Genomic DNA, 24,105 nt, shown 5'->3' with positions numbered 1-24,105 from the left:
GCTTTCTCCTTTCAGACTGTAACAAAGCAATCCAAGTCGAAGTGGCAAGGCTTCATGGTCTCATCTTGATTCTAATTTAATTTATTGCCCATCACCCAGCTTTATCCTATTTGAAAAGTTATGCTATTGCAGTGCTACTGAAAGGCTTTAGAATATAACTATTGGTTATCTTACATAATAAGGGATAATGTAGAGCCAGTGGTAATAGGGCCACAATCCCACAATTTGACCCACTATTGAGACTGCTACTTCTGTGCAGAGCCCTGCTGACATCAATTACTCTCTCCACAGAGGCAAAGGTCCATCTAACCAGAGGAAAGCAGAGCATCAGGGCCCACAATTGCAATACACTCGAGTTTTCGTTCTGTTTTGTGCTGAAAAAGTGAGTGCTAAGGAAGCATACCTTGAAGGTTTCAAAGGAAACACTGACTGAAAGAAAGGCACTATTGAAAATCACAGCAATGGGGAAGGAGATATTCACTCCCAGGGAAAGCAAAAAAAAGGCATTCAAAAGCTGAAAAGAAGACTGAGCAGAAACATCAGCTACTTGTGGGTTAAAAAAAGCAAACAAACCCCCTTTTAATGTTAACTGCTGTTAAGAACATTTGAAACCTAGGACACTCAAAATTAAATCTTTGATTTTATTTTGAAGCCTAACATTTGATACTATTGAAACAATTATTTTAGTTCTACTTGCACTGCAAGCCTCAGCTCTACAGGAATGATGGAGTCATTACCAGCATTTGAGTAATTTATAGGATACTGGAAGCCCAGAGGCATTTAAATACTTAAAGAATCTAAATATTAAAAATAACATGGCGAGAACAGTATGCAGATATGTGTATATACATCCATACAATATTTATCAGACAAGAATAAATCTATGCAATAACTTCTGTTGAACAAACAACTCAATATCATGAGTTTAGCAGGTTGCCATAAACAATTAAGTATGTAACAGCTTGGCCTTGTGTTTTAAAGGAAAACAAACTAAAGACATTCAGTTAAAAGCAAAAATGTTGAATGCAAGTCACAGAATGGTTTGGGTTGGAAGGGACCTTAAGGTTCAATTATTTCCAATCCCCTGCCATGGGCAGGGACACCTCCCACTATCCCAGGTTGCTCCAAGCCCATCCAGCCTGGCCTTGGGCACTGCCAGGGATCCAGGGGCAGCCACAGCTGCTCTGGGCACCCTGTGCCAGGGCCTCCCCATCCTCAGAGGGAACAATTCCTTCCTGATAGCCCATCATAACCTGCCCTCCTTCAGCTTAAGGCCATTCCCACACGCCCTTGGGAATCCTCTCAGCTTCACTGCAGGATTTCTTTTTACACCGAAAGTCAAAGAAAGCTCATCTATCAGGAAAAAGGAGCATCACAAGCAAGAGAGCACGTGCATATCTGATAGCATGGAAGAGATCTTTGATACAGAGAGAAACAAGAACTGAAAGAACACAGTGACAAAAAGGAGCTGCTCCAACAGGTAGCTGCTTTTTTCCTTTACTTTTCCAAATTTCTCCTGCACTCATTGGTAGATGTGCTAAGGCAACAAGAAGACAGATGGAAGGCATAAGACAGTTTATAAAGAAAATATACTTTCACTGCATTAATGGATGCCCTTGCCAGAATCTTTATGAAGCTGTAAAAGAGTTGGAAGTGTTTCAGTGTGGTTATTTCACGAGCACAGAATGCCTTTCCAGCAGTGTAAATACTTCACGAATGAAATGGATGCTTTTTAGCCACCTTTCCATCACTGTAAATTATCCCTGAAAGCAAACTGCCATGTGCAGGTTACCTCCATTTAAACAACAACAGAAATGGATCGTGGGGATGATGTAAAACATAATGAATCTAATGTCAATACCAGTGGAACTGAGGAAAAGGAAAGTATGTCTGTATTTATTACCTGCTCCCAGTCTGAGTAATATTGCATATTAATCAATTTTCCTATGGGGGAAAAGGTGGGAAGGAGAAAGAAGCAACGTGTAGAAAAATACAGGGATGGGGTGCTTCAAAAGGTGTTCCAAAAGCATCTTTAGTGAAAGCTGGCTACTTGTGAGAAGTTTTACCTCAGAGCTTGGCTTTCAGAGATGCTGAACACCAGCAACAGAGAACAGTGGCTCCAAACCTTTCCATTGGCATTTGATCCCTCAGGCTCTCAGCACAAAAGATGGATTCAGTTTCTCATTAAATGAATTCTTACCTTGATCTAGTTCCTTGTCTGTTACTTGTCTCTCAAGCTGCTTCCTCAGTCTCTCATTAGTTTTTATGGAGTATTCTAAACGCTGTCTCAGGATTCTAATTTCTTGCAGATGCTCCATTAATAACTCTAAATAAAGCAAGAGACCACTTCTTATTTAGAGCAGATGATTGTATTCTTTTACACTGTGTACTCTTGTCAAATCTAGTGGGTGTTAATCCTAAGAGATGACACAGAGCTGTTAAAAATGGCAGATATTGAATATCTGACTCCACAACACTCTTCCTATACAGTGCTCAAACCATGCATTCAGTGACATCTCCTACTCCACATTCTAACTTAAACAATGGTCCAGAGTTTTAAAGCTCTTCAGATTTCTTCTTCCTACAAAATTGGAATAGATAACAATTTTATCTACTTAAACATTCCCTGTACTGAGGAAAGAATCCAAAGGTCTGCAATGCAGCTCCACATTCTGGCTCGACACACCACCAGCATACATTTTTCCTTACAACAATAGGAAATAACTCGGAGAGAAATTTGACTTTGACTTACACAATGCACTCCACAGTAAAGAAATCTGTTGCATCAAGTTTCATTACTGTACCTTTTCCTTCTTGCTTTGCTATTCTACAATTTTTCTTCCACTGGCTGCAAGTTTCATCCTTCCTCTGGAGCCGATCTGTTCTACCTGTCAGCGTGTGATGTGTCAGTTTATCCATGTCACACACTCCTGGTTTACTCTGCAATATTTCTCCCTGAACAGGATGTGCCAGCTCAGCTATTAAATTTTCATTGCTGCCGATAAAGTACTGCAAGCATCACTTGTGTTCAGTGGAACTATCCAGGTCAAACATGACACCACTTATTAATTATGCAGCACTTAACAATTCTCAAGGAAACACAACACTGGCTTCTATAAAATTGGAAAATCTCTCCTTTTCCATATAATAATCTCTTGACAATTGTCTATTTTCACCTTATAACTTGTCTATTTAAAGAGTGTCTGGAGCAATGCAAAAGCTGGTAGCTTAAAACAACAAGGACACAAACTAACACACTTTATACTGCCTCAAAAAGGGTAATTCAGATGGTTGCCATCTCTGTGTGCCTCATCACTGAAACTGCAATGATTATGCAAGGAACTGGAAAGCTGAGGCAGACAAACATTCTTCATTATTTCTTAATTAGTTCCCTTGTGTGTTATTTATCAGCATTTCCCACTATCCAGCAAATCTTCCATGGGAAAAACATTACCTGGAGGAAACTTGCTTGGCAGAAGTGGCAGTGTGCTGTGCTGGCCTTCCAGGTCATGCCTGTGCTCAGGTGAGCCAAGAGGAGACTTCTCTGACAAATCAAAGTCAGACGAGCTGTGAAGAGCAGATGGCACAGGAGACTCATCCTGCAGATGCTGGTACATGGTGGCATTCTTCTCATTATTCCTTTGGTGCCAAATAAAATGGTTTAAAATATAAAAGTTACTCTGCGACTTTGGAAAGTGAACACAGGATGCCAAATTTACTCCAATTTACAGGTAAATTTATGCAACAGGGCATGAAAAGCCACTGCACACCAGAGGCTGTATCAAGACTGAAATTCAGAGCTCACTGAAGTCAGCAGGAATAGTCACTGGCCCTCCAGCCTACTTTGTATTTTGCAGCACCAGGCAGTCACCTTTGTGTTCAGGGGACCTCAAGCTGCCTTGAACAGGGAGCTGAGCATTTCTGTAGCACAGAAGAATCCCAAGCTGGCAGAAAACCAACAAACACAGCACAACAACACCTGCTCTCTTCACCTTCAGCATCAAGGTGCAGTGACAATGAACTTCAGCAAGGCTGCACCTGAGTGACCCTGAGCCAGCCCCAAGGGCATGGGGACACACAGGGAGGGACTGTCCCCCCTGGCACCTGCACCAGGAAAAGGTCTCAGCATGCACCACAGTGCAGTGTGGACATGGTTCTTTTTGTTCATGGGAAGAACAATCCTGGTGGCACAGTGTTTCTCTTTCAGTATCTCACCTGCTTGGTGAGAAGTGGGGAAAAAAGCCTTAATCTGTTTTCAATGGGTGTTTTATTAACAAAATAGATATTAATAAGCAAAGCCCTGCCAAACAGCTAAACATGCTACAAAGCATGGAGCATCCTTATCAACTCATGAAAAAAACATATTTTTGCTGAACATTCAGTTGCACTCTTACCTTTGAGCTAACTCATAAAGTATAGTGACTTCTGTACCTATTGATTCCCCTGCAAAGCAGAAACAGCTGATTAAAAACACATACTGAGAATTACAATTTTTTTCCCCTCCATCTTACTAGTTTTAAATACGGAGTGGTAAATTAATGAGAAATTAGAGGAGTCAACAGATACTAGCACATTTTATATTAGTGTCAAATGCTGTACATGACCAAAACCATTTATAGCCCAGCAACAAAGCAATAGCTTTGCTCTTGAACTCACAAAAAAAAATTATCAGGGACCACAGGTGCCAGATTTTACAGCCTTGGTGTTTTAATTAGCATACCTATTTGAAATAATTGTGCTACATGGCAAAAGGATTACAGGCACACTTTGTTACTTCTTCAATAACATTTATATAAAAGAAATTCCATTGCACTTGGATTTTTTGTGCTTGTTTTGGAGTCAGGCTATCCAGTCATCCTTAATGAAGGAGCACACACAGGATTTTGCCTGCAAAATTCTCTGTGGAATTGTGTGTGAGCACAGGCACAATTCAGTGCAAGAGATCTGGACTCAGACTCTAATTTGAATAAAGAAATAAGAGCTTGGTGGTGTCACCTTGACTCCCCTATCTTAAAATTTTTGTGCAATTAAGCAAAAGTGGCAGGGAAGAGTTGCACAGCTGAAATTTCAGGGGAATGAACTGAAGGTCAGGATGGAAATGCAGAGACAGACAGCTGCTCGTGCTTCTTCTTTACAGTCAATTCTTAGTACCCTGGATGTTCTTTACAACCCTACAAACATCATTTTACTTTAATGTGTGATTCAATGCAGCACCATTGTGTTAGATATATTGAATTGTCTCAGTTGTCAGTGACTTTTCATAGTATATAGGATACCATCTGTTGGTTTAAAGGCATTTAATGTTTATTCACTACAGTCTTCTCATTTGCAATGCAAGGAAACTCTGTAGCCACCGAAATCGTTGAATACACTCAATCTTTTATTACCCTGCTATGACACAAGGCTGTAATACCTTTTTCTCATACACAGCTGCTTTATATGAGCAATCAAAACTGCAACATCCTGCCAGGATCTGCAGTGAAAGGCAGAACACAGATCATGCTATGGCTGGGCCCCAAAAGGGGCTGAGCAAAGGCAGCTGCAGAGCAGTTCCAGGAGGATGGGAGGGTCAGGGTCCCATCTCAGGCACCTCAAGTGTTTTGCTCCTGCAGCTGACATCTGTGTAGGATTGCTGGTTCTGTGGGTCAGCAAGAGCAGCACTTGTGACACCAGGAAAAGGTCTGGCTTTCTGTTCCTCACACCAGCATCCCTTTTCCATCACTTTCCTGCTAACTTTCTCCAAACTACAGACTGAAGGCAGTGTGCAGGTTATACTCTTCCTTCAAGTGCCAAATGTCAGTTGTGATGCTCATTTTCCAAAACATGGCTGTATTTTAGCTCTCTTATGAAAGGCAGTGTACATTTCTCCACCAGCCAGACTAGCAGGCAGCAAGATGCAGGTCCCTTAGGAAAATCATGGAATAATTTACGTTGGAAAAGACATCTTAGATCATTGAGTTCAACTGTTACCCCAGCACTGCCAGGCCCAGCACTAACTTATATCCCCAGGTGTCTTCAACAGTTCCCTGAAACAGGAAACCCTGAAGCTATGTGTAACAAAACTTTTATATAACCACTATTCTTTTGGCAGTTAGAGTATGCTTGTGTTGACAGCTAACCAAATAGCAAGTGTCAATAAAGAGTACAGATACAAAAGTAAAATCCAGACAAAGAGTAATGGCCACAAAGTAAAACACAAGAAATTCCACCTCAACATGAGGAAGAACTTCTTTACATTGAGGGTGGAGCACGTGTCCAAGGAGGGTGTGGAGTCTCCTTCTCTGGAGACATTCCAAACCCACCTGGATACATTTCTTGTGTCACCTATTCCAGGTGACCCTGCCTTGACAGGGACTTGGACTGGATGATCTCCAGAGGTCCCTTCCAATTCTGTGATTCTTTGTGATTCTTGTTAGATCATAAAAATTTTACCTTTCATGACAGTCCTCCCCAATGATGGAAGGCAAGATATTGAGATATTAAAGATGGGATAGTAAGAAAAAATTCTTCCCTGTGAGGGTGGGGAGGCCCTGGCACAGGGTGCCCAGAGAAGCTGTGGCTGCCCCTGGATCCATCTTAAAGTAACCAACAGCAAGGAAGGCTTTCACCAACAACCAAGATTAAATCCTTCCTGTTTCAAGGGTGTTCATCTATCTGACAACAAGCACAAAATATTGCTGCTCACCGTAGAGGAATTTCATTTCCAGTTTCTCAAACAGCAGCACACTTTGGTTCAGCTGCTCACGGAAGCCTTCAGCAACATCATAATCAACATCACTGGCCTGGAGCAGCTCCTCAAAGGCCTTCACCAGGCTGGTGAGGTGCTCGTGGTAGGCGGCACAGCCACAGCGGATCTCCTTGATTTGCTGGCATTGGAAGGACAGCTCCCGCACTTGTGAATGAACTAACGAATCGTACCTGAGAAAATGAAATTAGCTGTAAAGCTTGCTGGCCATAAATGACATTTAAATATAAATGAAATGGGAATTAAACTTATATTACTAAACTATAATTTGATGTGGCTCAATTTGTTTTTAAAATGCTTTTAAACAGCCACAATGAGAGATGTATTGTCTCTGCCTGTTGAGTTTGGTATTTAGAGATTATTCTCCTTCACTTAACTGCATCATTTATAAAAAGGGCCAAAACTAATGGGATGACTTGATGGCCTGCTTGGAAAGAACATGGATGGCAGCAGAGGTGCCAAATTAAACCAAATAAGAGTGAATACACGTAAATAATTTTCAAGAATACATATATTTTTCCTGACTGGTCGGGGATTTTTTTTGTTTGGTGTTTTGTGGTTTTCATAACTCCCTATGGAAGCAGACAACTGTCCCTTCTCTGAAATTTTATGTATTTCCTGCCAAAACCACAGTATTGGACTTGCTGAACTGATGGTTTCACCCAGTCTGACATTCTCCATATCTCTGCATGTGTATTGCAAGAAACAATGACAACCACTGTGCTGCCCAAACTCCTGTACTCCACAAGCCAGGGTATAAATTTCAACTCAGATCAATTGCATTTATTTATTGAATTTACACTTGCAAATGTAGGCATTTGCAAGTGCAAAATCAATACTGCCACTGTTGGTACCACAGGTAGAGTTCTTTCTCCAGAATCATCCATTAGCAGGGAAAAAAGGAGAGAAGATGTTAAAAGATGCAGGGAATCAAACAAAATCTATGGTGTTGTGGGTTGTTATAGCATTTTTACTGTCCTTTGTATAGGAAGAGATGCATAACTCATTTTGGGGTCTGTCATTTGTGACTCATGACATTGTCCTAGACAGTGGCCATAAAAACCTCACAGTGATCCAAAGGGTCTCATTCCTTAATTTACAGTTAGATCTTTCTTTGGAAAATGGGTGAGGTATATTTTCAAGGGATGTAAGTTTCTATGGACTCTGTAACACCACTGCATTTTACAAGAGTGAGCCTCAGACACACACAATAGTCCATGCTGGTGGTTGTTCACTGTCCCCAAATATTTTCACTCCAGCATTTGGAAGAAAGGCACAAGGCTGAATGCCTTTCCTTGTTACAATCTCTGGTATTCCACAGGCCCTCAGCACAATAACAATATTTAAAAGGGAGAAAAGGGGGGTGGATGTTAAAAAAGGCTCACTCTTATGATCCCCCATTGTATGTTTGCAATTTGGACATGTGTAGCCAAAATGCTGCCCCAAGTCTCATACAAAATCCAAGACTGATACTTTCCAGTCTCCCATAAATGATTTTCCAGCTTATGAGCTTATGCTATAAAATTTCATTCATTAATTCTGTATTTATCTCCTCTCACATCCTTCACAGGAAGGCATTACAGCCCTCAACTGCAAAATAAATCGGAACTAGAGCGTGAACATCTTATGTTTACACATCAAGTCTGGGCACTCAAACAGAAGGGCCAGCACCAATCTGCCAGCCCACTGCCCACAAAAACATTTCTGTCTTAAATGGGGTGCTCCATTTTCCTACACATGGCACCTGAAAATATCCTGAGTGATGCAGACAGTGGTGCTTTGATGACAGAGGTGAGCCTGTCTCACAGGTAACCTGAGATCTGAGCTGGCTCCAGAGAGGATCTCTCACAGCAAAGACAGCTGGGGCCTGAGGTGTGGGGAGAGACAGATGTGTCTGGCACAGATGATGACACAAATGTATCAGTTTTGTACTTAGGGAGTCTTTTAACAAAACATTTCAGTTCCTTTATGCCAATGTTAGTGAAATTTAGCCTTTACTGTAACAACACTTGTGAATAAAATTATCCTCATCTCACCTTGCTATGCTATCTGGTATTGCTGTTTACAAAAGGGAACTTTAAAGAGCAGCAGTTTTACTCACTTGGATGGTGATGCTGCTCTCAGACTGTTCTGAAGAGGATACATTTCACCAAGATGCACATTCACAACTTGCTCTTTGTCAAGTTCTGCCTCACTGGCCAACAGCAGTTCCTTAAGGTTTTGTGCTGCCCACGTATCAGGTGCTCCCACAGACTCAGAATCCCTGTTTTTGGTGTGGATCTCATAATCCAGCTGAGGGACAGCAGAGGATGTCTGGACTCCTTCCATGGCTGTACCTTGCACTTGTGTGACAAACCCTTCCACAGGCAGGGCTGCATCCCTCACAACTCCACTGGAAACACCACTGAACAGGAGCTGCTCAGAGCCCTGCAGCTGCAGCAGGAACATTTTGTACTTTTCAAGCTCAGACTGCATATTTTTAACTCTTTGTTTCAATTCTTCTATATCCTCTGTGGCTCCACAGCCACGGAGTGCATCAGTTCTTGCTCCACTCCCCTGCTGAGCACGCAGGCACTCAGAGTCTGGAGGTGCAGGGGCTGAGTCAATGTCCTCGTGTCCCATGGGATAAAACTCTTCATCCACCTCTTCTAATGAACTCTGGATGTTCCCATTGCTAATGCTATGATGATTTTGCATTTCTGAAAAACAGGAGGCTTGTGTGTGAACATTAGTGTTTCTTTATCTGACATTCTGTTCTTAACAGCACTAGAATGAATTATTTCAATTCTATAAGAGCAGAATTAAAATGTAGGTAATTACAAGCTGTACATTATTACTTTGGGACTTTTGACCTCTCTCTATGATTTGCTATTGATTCAATTTGCACATCAAGTATTTCAAATCCTTTATTACCTTTCAAATAAACAATACTCAAAATACAACCAACTTGCTCTTCTCAAATGCTTGAAAATGCCTTTTGCTATATGCTCTCCTGAATCAGACACTGATCAAGCCCAGACCTTTCCAGCCACAAAAATGATAACCTCAAACATGAGGCAAAGGAGACTCTGACTTCACATGGCTCCTCCTAAAGCTTCTAATTAAATATTCTTCTTCTCCCCACTTCAAAAATCTATACAAAACCAATTGGAGCATAAAGTCTGTGGAATTTTAAAAAGACTATCAACAAAATAGAAAAGGAGTCTATAATAACTTCTTTTTAAAATGTGTTCTAAACAAACCCCACTAAAGTGTTTGGTATTAAAGGTTTTACACTAGATATAAACATCACATCCCTCAGGTGACTTTGCCATCCCTAAGTAATGCAACCACCTCAGATTCAGCCCAATAAAAGCCATATATTCCTACAGATGATCCATGTTTAGTCCTGTGCATGTTGAGAGCTATAGGTGTAAGTAGCCAGCAAAATTATTATTTTCTAGTTACCAGTAAATTAAATTTTCCCCTTCTATTAGTTCTGCAAAAGATCACTATGAATTAGAACTTCCCTTTTGGGAGCCAATTCATTGATCTTTCAGACAGGTTGCAAGACTTTCAGATTGGTTTCCATGGAGAATTTGAATGTCCAGCTTCAAGCTGTAAATCAGTACAAAAACTCAGGGGGAGCAGCTCTGTATGAAAGTCCAAGACCAAGACCAGGAGAATAAAAATAAATACTACCTAAGAGCTGGAAAGAAATGAAGCTGTGATTCTGGGATATCAACACTGCCCAGAGAAGGTGTGGCTGCCTCATCCCTGGAATGTTCAAGGCCAGGTTGGGCTTGGAGCACCCTGGGACAGTGGGAAGTGTCTCTGCCCGTGGCAGGGGTGGGATGAGATGAGCTTTAAGGTCCCTTCCAACCCAAACCATTCTCTGATTTGACATTAAAGATGTTTGCTGCACTCTAGTCATTTTGTCTGGCATTCCAAAGGAAGGAAGTGCTTCCAGGAAAGTGCCTGGGTATGAATTCTGGAGGACACAAAAAGGGAATGCAACACTGCATTCATGAACTTCTGCTGCAGTAACACAGATGGCAAAAATCCCCAACACCAGGTGAACTCAAACTCTGAAACCCTGATTCCATGCATCATTCCAGACAACAAAGAGAGAAAATAAAACCAGATCCTAACAAAGATATTTCAGATCAGAGCACTGGCTGTGGTTTTTAATGCAAGAGTGCCCTTTAATTAAAAAGGAGGACTAATGAGCTCCCTGTGCACGTGTCCACACCCCCACAGGGTCCAGGGAGCAGGACCCTGCACACCACAGGATTACTGAATTGTCCATGTCCTCTGCACTCTCCAGTGTTACCCAGGTTACTCAAGCCCTTCTGAAAAAGACTAATGGGTGATGCACAAACATGGAACATGCAGCACTAAGCCTATTTACATTTTCATTAAATGATTCCATTAGGTTTCAGCCTACTTGAATGCCTTCAAATAATTCAGATAAGCAAAATTCTATCATTCAGTTGCTTCATTCCAATAGTTCAGAACTAGATGGAGACGCAGTAACAAACATTTAATTCAGAGAGGACTTCAGAAGTGAGGTCATTAGCAACAGAGATCAGAGTCAGGCATGCAACTCATTATTTTTACTGGAAACCAGACTCATAAATCCCTGTGGCCCTTCTGAAAGCACAACCCTGAAAGACCAACTTGGATTCTTGGAGCAATTAATCCACAGCAGCTAAGAAAACCAGATTTAAAATCCACAAATAACAGCAAGGGAGATGATTACCTGAAGCAATTTACAATTCTGTACAACTCAGAAGAAACTGAAGTTTTTTAATTTCCTTTTTTTTTTTTAATTCTGTACCATATGAATGCTCTACCTTGATAGTTTTGCTGATTTTTGTCCTTCACGTTTTCATTCTTCTCCCCTGTACCTGGATCAACATCTTGGAACTCCACCTGGGTCTCAGTATTATCCAGTTTGAGCAATGAGACAACTAGAGAACAGTAAAGAAAGATAAAAGAGAAATCAGTAAGAGGCTGAAAAAATGTAAGTGGGAATAGTTTAAAAAAGAACTATATCAAAACCAACCAAGCAAATCAATAAATAAAATCAAAAAAGTAAAAAGAACCCACACCTCATAAACACAAACCTGGTTCTCTGACAGTTTGGAAAGGGACAATCTTTATTGATAATATGAGTACCTTTAAGTACTTGAACTAATTATAAGGGTAACCACTCAGAATTCATTGCAAAGGCTCCTACTAACAAATGAAGACAAACATTCGTAGGTCCCCTTTGTAATGGAACAGTAAATCAATCTCTAGTGCATTTTTAAATGTTTTATGTTCAGCTTAGAGAAAAGGCTTAGAAGTTTCTCCAGTGTGAGCACTGATCACAAACCAATCTGCTGCAATCACTGCAGCAAGTCTCAGAATCAGCAAGTGTGCAGCACAACTGCTCCCCAAGGGAAAAAACCAGAGTGGAAAGGAAATCACAGGAGTGCAGCTTCTGATTCCCTTCAGGATCTAGTTCAGAAGCCCTGTCCTTCAGGATTCTCCATGGCTTTTGCACCTACCAGAATTAATTGCTCCAGTCCCATCACCCAAAGTATCTATAACAAATTGTACCATATCTGTGCCTTACCACAACAATGTTCTTTTTAACAACACTCTCTGCAGCCTCTGGGTCTGCCAGTGGCTCGCCCACCACTTGTCTGAGTCTTATTTTCATATTTACTCTCCCTTACCTATCCTTCACACCCCTACTCAGTTTTTATCTAACTGCTAAGTGCATTTTTATTTTTCTACCACCCCAAATCTTCATCTAATACCCATTGCTCTGTCTTACAATTTGTCATACTTTGCTGATCCCAGTACTTTGTCAACAACTGAGTTTAAATTAACCCAGCCACAGTGGGAACAGACACGGCTGACTTGACTGATCAGTGGAATATTGGAAAAGTTTAATTATCCAGCATAAACAAAATCAAGATTTTTATACTCTCTTGTCTCCATTACAGGCAGTTTTCATTAAATTTGGCATCTTATTAGGGAAATTTCTTATTTACCTAAACATTGATATATGTGTGCACATGTAAGCACCCTGTGATCTGCCATTTTTACAGACTTTACATGTGTACACAAAAAGCTGGTTTACATCTTAGTGGCAAACAGAAAGAAAAGGTGTTTTTTCAAGGTCTACACATATTTTCCTACTCAAGAAACTTGCAAGATTAAGCAGTATTGTAGTATATAAGGATGATCTGCATTTACTTTCTGCTGCAAGAGAAGCTGCCACTACTCCAGGCAGGAGCACGAGTCACCAGATTTGGTCTTTATTTACCTCTCCCTGATGTGTTTCCCTGTGCAGGCTCCTCTGGAAGGTTTTCAGCTCCAGACTCATGCAGTAACTCTCCATCAGGCTGTGCCTGGGATGGTTTGGTTTGTACTCCACAGGCTCTCAGACCTTCAGGAGGTGCCCTGGAACGATGCTGTGCTTCTGAAGCTGATTTCTGCAGCCAGGAGTTCAAAGGGACATTTCCTAATGCTCTGCAGGATCTTACAAGCACAGGCAGACGTGACTTCTTGGGCAAGGAAGCAGAGTCAGCCTGAAGAAGGCATGGAAGAAAATGGGCAGTTATTGACTCGTGTGTAACAGTCAAGTGTAGGAAGTACAAACAAACATTCCAGGAAAAATAAGAATTTTCCTGTAAAATCAGGCAGCTGTCACGTTAGTTTTGAAAATAAAATTGCAATACCCTTGGCTACATGAGAAGTAAACATTCAGAGAGACAAAATACCCATTCCACTGGTAAATTTTCTCTAAGTCCCAGCTGTTCATGCATCTATAACTTTCCAGCTCCTGAAGCAGGACAGCAAATCCAGCAGTGCCTACCAAAGGCTTTTAACCACCAGGTGTATTAATTAGCTCTGGATTCATGGCTGCCTTAGGAAAACAGTTTCTCACCCAAACTGACCTCTCTAACTGCTACTTCCCACTGTCATTTATATCATAAATGTCTGCTAGCCCATTAACTTTTTCCCTTAAAACCTTTTTTTTTTTTTTTTTTTTTGGTTTGAGGATCCTCCTCATTTTTCAATAAGTCCTAAGCTTATTTTCCTTTCTTCCTTTAGTCCCTACTTGCACAGCTTTGAGAAAATCAGCACAACTTTGCATCAGCCACAGAGGACATTTATTCTGCCACAGAGAAATCCTTCATGAACAAAACCAGTTTCTTCACCCATCCACTCTACAAATTGCTTCTGAAGGATTCCCATTTCCTGCTGTAACAGATATTCCCTCACTGGAGTTGGGGGAAGCTACGTTTCCTAAGTCACTACGTTTTAGCCTCTCACCTTTGGAAGTCTCTGCATAAAATAAATGTTCCTTGTTTAAACCACACAGCATAAACCACTGCTGTCTCCAAAAAGATAAAAGCATGCCATGTGTTGATGAGAGTTATGGAATTGTGTGTAATAATAATAAAAACCAATAATGGTATGTTCAGATAGATTTAGTTTATAATTTTGCTGTTCATTTGCTCCACCAGTGCTGTTAAGTCCCCTAATTTCTTTCACCACCCAATGTATTCTGAAATACCTTTCCACATTCACTTCTCAGCAATTACAGTCTTTACACAATTTAAAATCATAAAAAGCAAGTTCCATTTTCCAAATGCCATCCTCAATTCCTTTTGTACATATATGAGAACAGTATCCTTCACAGGCTGCAAAATAAATCCAGAAGTTCCAGCTAACTAAACTGCTTTAATAACATCGAACCATTTCCAGCTGTCTCAGGGCTGTGGCACAGACACATTTGTCACCCAGATTACCCAAAGGCCACTTCAGCTGGCTACATCAAATTATTTATAAAAGCCATTCCAAAGCTAAAGATACAGTGCATTAGTCCAAACAAGAAAGCTTTTAAAGCAACTCATTCAAGGGCTGCATTGAGGGCGCCACTGATTAAACCAGAGAGGAATCTGGAAAATGGTGAATAAGAACAGCAAACTGAAACTCAGGGAACTTAAAAAAAAACAAGAAGATTGCAGAAAGAATCAGAAAATCATGGAATGGTTTGGGTTGGAAGGGACATTAAAGCTCATATCATTCCACCCCCTGCCATGGCAGGGACACCTCCCACTGCCCCAGGCTGCTCCCAGCCCTGTCCAGCCTGGCCTTGGGCACTGCCAGGGATCCAGGGGAATCCACAGCTGCTCTGGGCACCCTGTGCCAGGACCTCACCACCCTCACAGGGAGGAATTCTTTCCTAATATTCCATCTTTAATATCTCAATATCTTGCCCTCCTTCACCTCCAGGCCATTCCCCCTTGTCCTGTCACTTCATGCCCAGGGCAAAGCCTTATCAACACTCCTTCATTTGCAAGCCCCTTCCTTCAGAAAAATGAGCCCAAGAGGAATAAGCCAGAATAAAAATGAACTGCTCCTAATTGCTACCTCTCAGAATTCTCTTGATCACTACAGTTATGGAAACCCCTCTTTGCAGAAGCTGCTACAACATTCCCTGTTAGCAGTGCACAAAATCAAAAGCAACGCTCCCCTTTGTCTGCTCCACAGGAGCCAAGATCTTCAAAGAGTTTTCAACTTCACTTCTATCACTGCTGCTGAAACAATACACAGAACTCTTTAGCAGACACTGTTTTCCAGCTCTTTGTTTGGGATCACACACTGCCTGCAGACAGAAGGCCCGAGCACTCCCTGCCCACAGTCCCAGAACAGACTCTGCACTCCGGTCCCACACTGGCACAGCAAACTGCCCCCATTCCACAGGGCGCTCCTGGCCACACTTCTCAGGAAGCAAGACACAATGATCGGCTGCTAATAAAAGCCTAAAATTAAGATTTGAGTTTGTGGAAGTATCCCACTGACTCCTCCACAGCCTGCTCCCAGATGTGATGCAAATCTGGAATTTTCTAGAACACTTTTTGCCATTTAGACTTCATCAGTTCCAAATGCTCTCGTTCTGTACATTATGAACAAGAAACACAGACTCTCTTTTTCCAAAAGCTGTAATATTTACGAGTATGTGGTCCCAGGGAGGACTGAAATTCAATTAATTAATGTTCTAAAGCATGCTGAAGTAGGAGATGAAAAGCTCTGAACATTAAGAACAATTATCTAAAATATATTTGGCTTACATCTCTTTTCCTAATATTAAAAGTCATACAAAAGTAAGATTTAATATTAGAAATGAAGCATATTTTTCCCTTTTATACATCTACTCCCTAAGTACAAAAAAGAGAATAAACTTACTTCATTTGTTCTAGTAAAAGAAAGTCTTTCATGCTGTTCACCCTTCTTATACACATTTTCTTGCTGATGTTCTGCTTCTGCATTTAATCTTGAATATTTTGACTTTTCTTCTGAGGCTCCTTTTTTGCCTTCATGTTTGAATCTCATGACATTACTCTCTAAAGTCATTGTTTGCATAGCTGCATCTTTCAATTCCACTTTCAACGACTGACTCGCCTTATTAATCTGTGGCACTGCATCTGGGTAAAGCTTCTCCTCCCCATCAAAAGTTGATTTCAATTCTACTCGCTGCTTTAAGAATTTAGTGACCTGCTTGAAATGTTTGAGTTGAGCTCTTAGTTGAATAATCATTTGCCTAAGATCTTTTTCATCCTTTTTCTCTATATTTTCACTTGAACATTCTTCCTCTGTCGTGTTCAGATGATCTAACAGTTCATTTACAATTTTCATTTGTTCTTGTCTGCTACACTCAGGAAAGAGGAGAGAAAAGACATGAATTTAGATTTTTATTTAAGCAAACAAAAATACCTTCCAAGAAACCCTTCTGCTGTGTTGTGACATATCTGAAATTCCCAGGAGGTTCTGTTTTACTCACTAATGAATTACTCACTAACAGAGTTTTTGGAACCTTTTCACAACATGAATTATATCATAAATTGCCTCATCATGGCTTTTCTTCCTATTTAACACAGAAATACAAATACGAATAGATTCTCAAAAAGTTTACTCTCTACCTTAAAAGTTAATTTATACCAACACCACACCAGACTGTAGACCATAAAATCATAGATCAGTCCTCGTTAAGAACCCACAAGGACCATCAAAGTGCAACTCCTGGCCCTGATGTTGATTTTTTGTGCAATTCTACTCCTCCATGAATTTCTAATGGAACAGGGAAGATGAAAAGTGAGGAATTAGCCAAAAAGCCTGCAAAACCAGCTCATTACAGACACCAAAGTGTCCCATGGATAACTAGCAGCTCATGGACAGCAGTTTGGAAAGCAATGTTTTAAGAGAAACTGAAGCCAAATAAGAAGCATTTAAAGCACAAGCAAGCTCTGAAATTCTAGAGATAATTTCATGTGTCCAATAGAGAGCTGTTTGTGCCATTAAACATATAAACCAGAGTTTTAAACAACTGCATTTGTATCGTTTAGCATTTGAAATGGTAGAAGCTAACTAGGCTTTTTATGGCTTCCTCTGGCATCTAATGGCATTAGTGAGAATTCAGCTATGCAAAGCACAGGCTCATCACCCATCAGCCTGGTCATTTATACTTGAACACAGGAAAAATTACACACTAGAGTAGTAAAGATGACAGTGCTAGAATTACTCATTAGCCAACTTTTAAGTAAAGATAACAAATAAACAATGTTTTCTCTTCATTTCTACAGAGTAGTATCTCCTCATTCACCACTAACTACTCCTGTGACAACTAAGACAATTTATGCCTGTTGGGAGAGTTTTAAATAGTGATGTGAAAATACAGAATTGCCTGAGTGAAGCCAAGTGCAGCATGGTGAACACAGAAACCAGGGTTTGACTCGTGTAACTCCACTGGAGATTCTGATCCCAGCACTGACAGGCACTGGAAAAGTCACAGAATTCTGCACACAGTCAGTCCAGAGACCAGGAAAGCAACTGGAGAAGGAAAAGGAGCTACAGAACAAGGAAAGGAACATGATAATGAGCTACAGCAAAGCTGTAATTCAGTGCTCAACCAGGAGATAAAGTGGTGTGGGCATGAAACTGGGGTGAATCAGTCAGGGTGTGTGGTTTTCCTGTCCAGGTTTTTCTTGCTTGGCATTGTCCAATTCCCATGGAAATGAGCATTTCAGCTGGGAATTGATCAAATCTCAGTGTAACACACACACACTCTTGAATTCCACTGGTGCCAGTAGGGCTTGTATAGATTTAGGTCAACAAGTGTTTTCTCCTACATGAAAAGTGACCCAAGAACTTGGAACATAGCTTAGCCAGTCCTACAAGCTGTGGCACTGGAATAACCCTTTAGTCAAGTGCAGGACAGGGGCCCAAACTCCCTAAACTGAGAGCAGCAAAGCCCTGTCCAGGCAGCCCAGGTGAAGTGGCAAAAGGCACTCAGTGTGCAGCACCATCCATTCAAAATCATCCCTGTAAAAAGTCACTGTAACTCCAACTCCTCCATCCTTGGATCCTTTTACATACTGTTTTTACAGCAATAAAGTGTTGTCCCTTCCACCACACCACTTTTCACTGGCCTGTGCTCTCAGATAGTTTGGTTTTTTCAAGGAAAACACCAGATACTGTCAGCTAAGCCCCTTGACTCTGTTAGACCCCATCATGGAAACAATCAGTCCCTGCAGTAAAGCTCCCTGGATCAGTAACTTTGCAGAGTTTCTTTCTTACAATGGGGCTTTTTTTTAAGGATTTCTACTGATAGTGTGTTTCCTAATTACTTAATTGCATGATAGACTAAAATGGCTCTGAAGGTGCCTTGCCAATCTCTCAGGTAAATTAGACAGTGCCATTATCTAAATTCACTTTAGCAAAATTACCTTATTCTCTTCTCAAATAGAAATACTGTCAAAAGCAGTGCATATCCCTCATACTTACGTAGATTCCAGCACAGATGTTCTATTTTCTCTTAGAAGAGATGTGAGCAAGTTCTCTTCTGTTTCATGTTCACTCATTCCTGTTCTGCCCAAGTGTTTGTCAGTTGTATCATGCTCAAATTGAGGCTTAATTGGACTCCTATGATGTCTGTCTTTGCAGAAACTCTCTGAATAGCCTGATGGAGTTATCTGTTTAAAAATTGCAAACACTGTCTTATTACACAGGTATGTAATGTTCTATTAAATTCAGGGCTGTAATCTTTCTGTAATCAGGTTCTGTAATTCCTGATGCTCCTTATCTACATTAAGAAGCACCCACAGACATTTGGCTGACTATTTATTAATAGAAAAACTAATTAACATCTATTTCATATGATTAATTCATAGGGATCAGTTGTTTAGTAAGGAGTGAGAAGATTTCCCCAAAGGTCTTTATCTAACAAGAGGTATGAAACTTCTGGAATGTTGCCTGCAGACTGCAGCTAACAGTTTTATTAGCTCAGCTTTGAATCATCTGTAGGTACAGTACAGATTCTGTCCTGGGATCTCCAGATTCAAGCCCTGATGGCTGGGACAGGACAAAACTTGGAAGCATTTAAAAGCTGCCAACTTTCTGTATAAAAGAGCATGGATGTGTCCAAGGGAATTTCTACCTGGGATCTCTACAGCCATTCAAACCCCAATTAAACAATCAAAATCTGCAGCAATAGCATGAGAATCCAATCTGGGCCCATTTGGGTACAATTCCCATCAGCAACAAGAGCCAAAAGAGTTTTTACAATATATCACTTACCTGTTTATCCACCTCACAAGGAAAATCCAAAGATACTTGAAGGCATACCTGGTAAACAGAGAAACACAGAAATTACAGATTTCATAGAGCAAAATATCATCCTCCTTCAACATTACAAACCACTTTGCAACCTGAGTTATTTCATGATTGCAAGATGCTTTCTCTTACATTGATTAGATTGAGAGGACAGCAGATTCTTGTTTGTATGAAAATGCAGTTTACCATTTACCCAGCTATCAAGCATTTCAACCCTAAAGAAAGATCTACAGGATTTTTGCCTCAATCACAGCAAGTGAATCTCACATAATTTGTACTCCAGGCCTGACTGCAATGGAGGCAGGAGATCAACCTGCAAAGAAACAGAATTTTAAGGGACTCTGCCACCCCCATTCAAGGTGACTATGAGTACTCAAACAGAAAACAAGGTCCACAATGAAAGCAATCTTGAATGCAAAACCAGTCCAGAAATGCAGGGAAAAGCTCCCAGAAGATCTTTAGGATAACAATTAGTTGAAAGCAAAATCAGATACCAAGAAAAGTATGTTTTATTTGCAAGAGACTTTATGCTCTGAGAAAATGAAGACATTTTAAAGGCATGCAGAGAAGAGAGAGAGCACTGTAGCACAATGTTCCTACCTGACTGACCCTCTCACAAAACTGACTGTTCTGCACCTTCCTGTCATTGTCACCATCTTCAGGCTGCATCACAGGTTTCTCTGTTGTTTCAAGACACTACACAAAGTATGGAATGATGTGAAAATGTAGCACAAAAAAAAATACTGTGATATGAAACGTGCATAAATAAGTCAGTGATATGTCTTAAAAGAAAAATAAAAAAGCCTGTAATACAAAGTAACAAACACTGAATTAGATTCCTTCAACAAGATCAAAGAAAATTAATATAAACCCCAGGAATGACTCATATCAAATAAAGAGAAACTTTATCTTATATATTCCTTCATTTTTATTTAACCCTTCCTCCTCAAAATTTATAGAACATATAAAAACCATTTAACCTCTCGTGGTAAAGGAACTCTGCATCCTCAGTCATGTCCCCATTCTGCCTATTTTATTTTCCAATTTCTAGAATTTATTTTTATTTGCTACACAATTTAGGCTCTTCTCCAGCATTCAAGAAATAGATGCTTTTAAAACCAAGCACATGTGGCTTGCTGTACACTAGAAAGATTTACTGTGCCACTGAAGGTTACAATCTGCTGTGTCTATGCCTAAATTTGCCCATTTGCAGCAAATGGTGCCAAATCATCTTTTACTCCCTATTTCCCACAGAACCCAGCCTATCTCTCATTGCCTGAGCAAAGAAGAGGACTCAGCTTTTTTAGGAGCAGCACCCAAGTCCCTGAAATCAGCATCACTGAGAGCAGGAACAGAATCCCTTTGGTTTGCTGGATGCTCTTGGGCACTTCCAGGGATCCAGAGGCTTCTCTGGGCACCCTGTGCCAGGGCCTGCCCACCCTCCCAGGGAAGAATTTCTTCCTAATATGTCACCTAAACCTGCACTCCTTCATCTTACGGCCATTCCCCGTGTCCTGTCCCTCCATCCCTTGTCCCCAGTCCCTCTCCAGCTCTCCTGCAGCCCCTTTAAGCCCTGGAAGGGGCTCTCAGCTCTCCCTGGAGCTTCTCCTCTCCAGGAGAGCACCCCCAGCTCTGCCAGCCTGGCTCCAGAGGGGCTCCAGCCCCTGCAGCTCCTCTGGAAACTCTAATTATGCCTAATCCACGGGTAGGACACAGCCCTGACACAGAGGATCCCAACCTACATGGGCCACAGTTAGTTCTGCTCCCTCAGAACACTGGGAATTGAATGGATGTGTGTGGCTTGATTTTGATCTTTTAATTGAGTATGCACTGAATGTATGCATATATAAATACATATATAGATTAAATATATATATATACGAATTTAATGAAAAAACCCTTTTATCTCCCAACCCCTCGCAGTATAAACAAGTTTTAGGTATGAATTTTAAAAGGCACAAACTGGATGGTGCAGAATATTAATATATTTGCATTTTACAATTAGAATTCTATATGGAAAACTGACTTTTAAGTCATGTTTGGGTTATCTCGGTATTTTCACTCGGACTTGGTTTTGTAGAACAACACAGATTAAAGACAATTTGAAAGCTGGTGAAAGACACAGAGGGGGTTAGGGTATACAACAAGAGCATGCATTGCAAAAAAATTTTTTGTTGCAATCATGGGATGCCAAAAGTCCAATAATGTTAACTGTTATTGAAAAAAAACCTATTTAGGTTGAATCTTCCCTGTGGAGGTTCAGGACAAACCCTACTTTTATGTATAAAGAATAAACTTATTTGTACATGTAACTTATCCATGCAATGCAACTACCTTTTATGGGTCAACATTATTTAGTATCAGCTTTTCCCAGGCTAGTATTTGGTTTAATAAGTGAGGATTCATTAACGAAATTACTGCATAAGACCAACAGGTTATAAATACACTGTGACAATAAATCACTGCAGGCTGAGCCTGATCCTATGGTCCTGTGTCTGAGAGGCTGACATGTCCTGTACTCCAAGGAATATGACCTCATGTGCAACAAAATATTAAAAGAAAGTAAGTGTCTTAAGGCCAGAAAGATAAGTCTACCAAAAATAAGCTGCCTGTTTTAAAGCACTTCCGTGGAGACTGAAAACCAGGAGAATGTTTTTCCTAAATGAAGCACTGATGTGCTTGGTTTGCAAAGCTCCCCAGAGCCTGAAGGCTGAAATCACTGAGGCTGCTCCTCTCTGAGAAGGCAGATGTTCAGAGGACAGCACAAAAACAACCTTTTCCTCTCCTCCTTCTCCCTCCCAGCACCAACAGGAAGCCAAGGAGCAGAGGACAAGGGGCTGTCAGAGCCTGCAGAGGCACCAACGTGCACATTCCTCTCATTTGTGCTCTGCCTTTGGAAGGAAAAGCAGGATGGGTGCATTTTAAGAACCTGAGGAAGATCCCTCTTCCCATGTATATCCAAATTCCTCTTATAACACAGATGTCAGTGTCATCCCAGCACTACCTGCCAACAAATCCCAGCTCAAAAAACACGAAAGAAAAATGTAGGGGGCTTTTGAGAGTGGCTGTTAATATGCAGAACACACTGTTGTCACACCCATAACCCAATACCCATTTATTGCCATGCTTGATAAAAAGATAGCTTTTGAACTAAAAACCTCTAACTAAAGATGCTTTCCTTTCGAGCTCCATAGTACTACAGTCAGCCTGGCACCGATTAAAATTCATATTAACTTTCCTATTTCTTTTCCCAGAACTCTGAGGTTTATTTATATTTTACAAGCTTCACTCTGTGTCATTCTACATCTGATTGTGCAGTTTCTTCAGTGAGCAGCCCTGTATGTAGCTGTCATGTCGAGACAAACAGGAGCACAGGGCATCCTGTCACGATAATCCTGGCACAGGACAGGAATTCCTCTGGAATTCACTGTGGCATCCACGGGGATGCAGAGCCCTCTGCAGGATGACGAGACAAATTGCTAAAAATGTTAATTATGGAGGGTACAGGCACCCGAAGAGGGATCACCCACCAGCTCTTCTCCCAAACCTCTCAGTGACAAATAAATTCACCATTTCAATAAAACCATAGCACACCTAAATGTCTGTTTCTAATTTAAAATATACTTCAATTAAAGACAGCATGACTGTGTCTTAAAACTGAAGAAGCAAAAATATTTTGTGACTGTCCCAGTATACCTGCAGCACATCCAGGAAAAGACAAGAGCTTTTTTTCCTGAGTTCTGCCAAAAAAACATTAATTCCACAGTCCCAGTTCTTGAATCAGCCAGTCCTGCATGGAACTGATTCAAACTATTTCCAATCTTGTTCTTTTAATTCAGAAATTCAAGACACAAAGTACCAGCACCATCATCATTCCTTTTATATTTTTTCCTTCCTCTTCAATACATTCTGCACAACAATGGAACTGAAAGCAAAAGCCACAAAACACTACCAGCCACATTTCAAGTAACACTTTCCAAGCTGGAAGGGTCACCCAGAACCTCCTGAGCAACCTTCACCACTCACACACACGAGGGGACCCAGCACCCAAAATGCTCCCAGTGCAAGGCTTTTGCCAAGGCCTCTCCTTCCCCAGAACTGAGGACACTCCCAGCTCTGGGGAAATGAATGAAACACCCAGCAAGGATTATTTCCTTGCACCTCTCAGCAACCCACTACAGTGCTGGCCCCTTCTTCAAGTACTTCTTTATTCTGTATGAAGAAATAGCCACGTGTTTAGGTGAGCTGAAGTTCTATTTCCTTGGGTTTTGGCTAAACCTAACCCTTGCATTTTGAAGATGCATCAGAGATCTGAAGGAAACTCTTAAATAATTAGACACAGCCTGGGAATGACTATGCAATAGCAAACAGACTTTCAGGAATAACTAAAATGTTTTTTAAGATATTGCTTTCGTTGTAAAATTAACTATTTCCCTCCCTTTCAATCGACAGAACAAATAGATCACAGACCCAATTAATATTTAAATGAGTATGTTGCTTCTCTAAAATCAACTTGACACATCACTGAACACTTGCACTGAGCAGCTTCTCTGTCGTGTTAACATGTTAAAGTTGTTTACATCATTAATTTAAAAAGTTATTATAAGGAATTAGCAACCTCAGCCCCAAGGGCATTACACTCCTGCACTGATGTAAACGACTCCACAAGGCAGATTAGATGTGAGAGTCAGACTCACTGCTTT

The 24,105-nt window shown here is 40.8% G+C and overlaps 1 protein-coding gene across 2 annotated transcripts in view; it reads right to left on the bottom strand.

Moving 5' to 3' along the window:
• CDK5RAP2 (CDK5 regulatory subunit associated protein 2) overlaps window positions 1–24,105 on the bottom strand; it is a 69,332-nt gene that overhangs the window by 14,275 nt on the left and 30,952 nt on the right. For both annotated transcript variants that reach the window (XM_053996413.1, XM_053996412.1), the window contains 11 exons: window positions 20,003–20,098; window positions 19,367–19,414; window positions 18,575–18,762; window positions 15,980–16,442; window positions 13,047–13,311; window positions 11,581–11,697; window positions 8,847–9,444; window positions 6,686–6,918; window positions 4,395–4,443; window positions 3,455–3,639; window positions 2,201–2,326 (listed from right to left, as the gene is read on the bottom strand). In XM_053996413.1, coding sequence (XP_053852388.1) covers window positions 2,201–2,326; window positions 3,455–3,639; window positions 4,395–4,443; window positions 6,686–6,918; window positions 8,847–9,444; window positions 11,581–11,697; window positions 13,047–13,311; window positions 15,980–16,442; window positions 18,575–18,762; window positions 19,367–19,414; window positions 20,003–20,098 — 2,368 coding nt within the window. The remainder of the gene's footprint in view (window positions 1–2,200; window positions 2,327–3,454; window positions 3,640–4,394; window positions 4,444–6,685; window positions 6,919–8,846; window positions 9,445–11,580; window positions 11,698–13,046; window positions 13,312–15,979; window positions 16,443–18,574; window positions 18,763–19,366; window positions 19,415–20,002; window positions 20,099–24,105) is intronic.

The sequence above is a fragment of the Vidua macroura genome, chromosome 21 (assembly GCF_024509145.1).
Source record: "Vidua macroura isolate BioBank_ID:100142 chromosome 21, ASM2450914v1, whole genome shotgun sequence".
In the NCBI taxonomy this organism is placed as follows: domain Eukaryota; kingdom Metazoa; phylum Chordata; class Aves; order Passeriformes; family Viduidae; genus Vidua; species Vidua macroura.
Note: the sequence above shows the minus strand (reverse complement) of the source record. Positions and strands in the feature narration are given on the sequence as shown.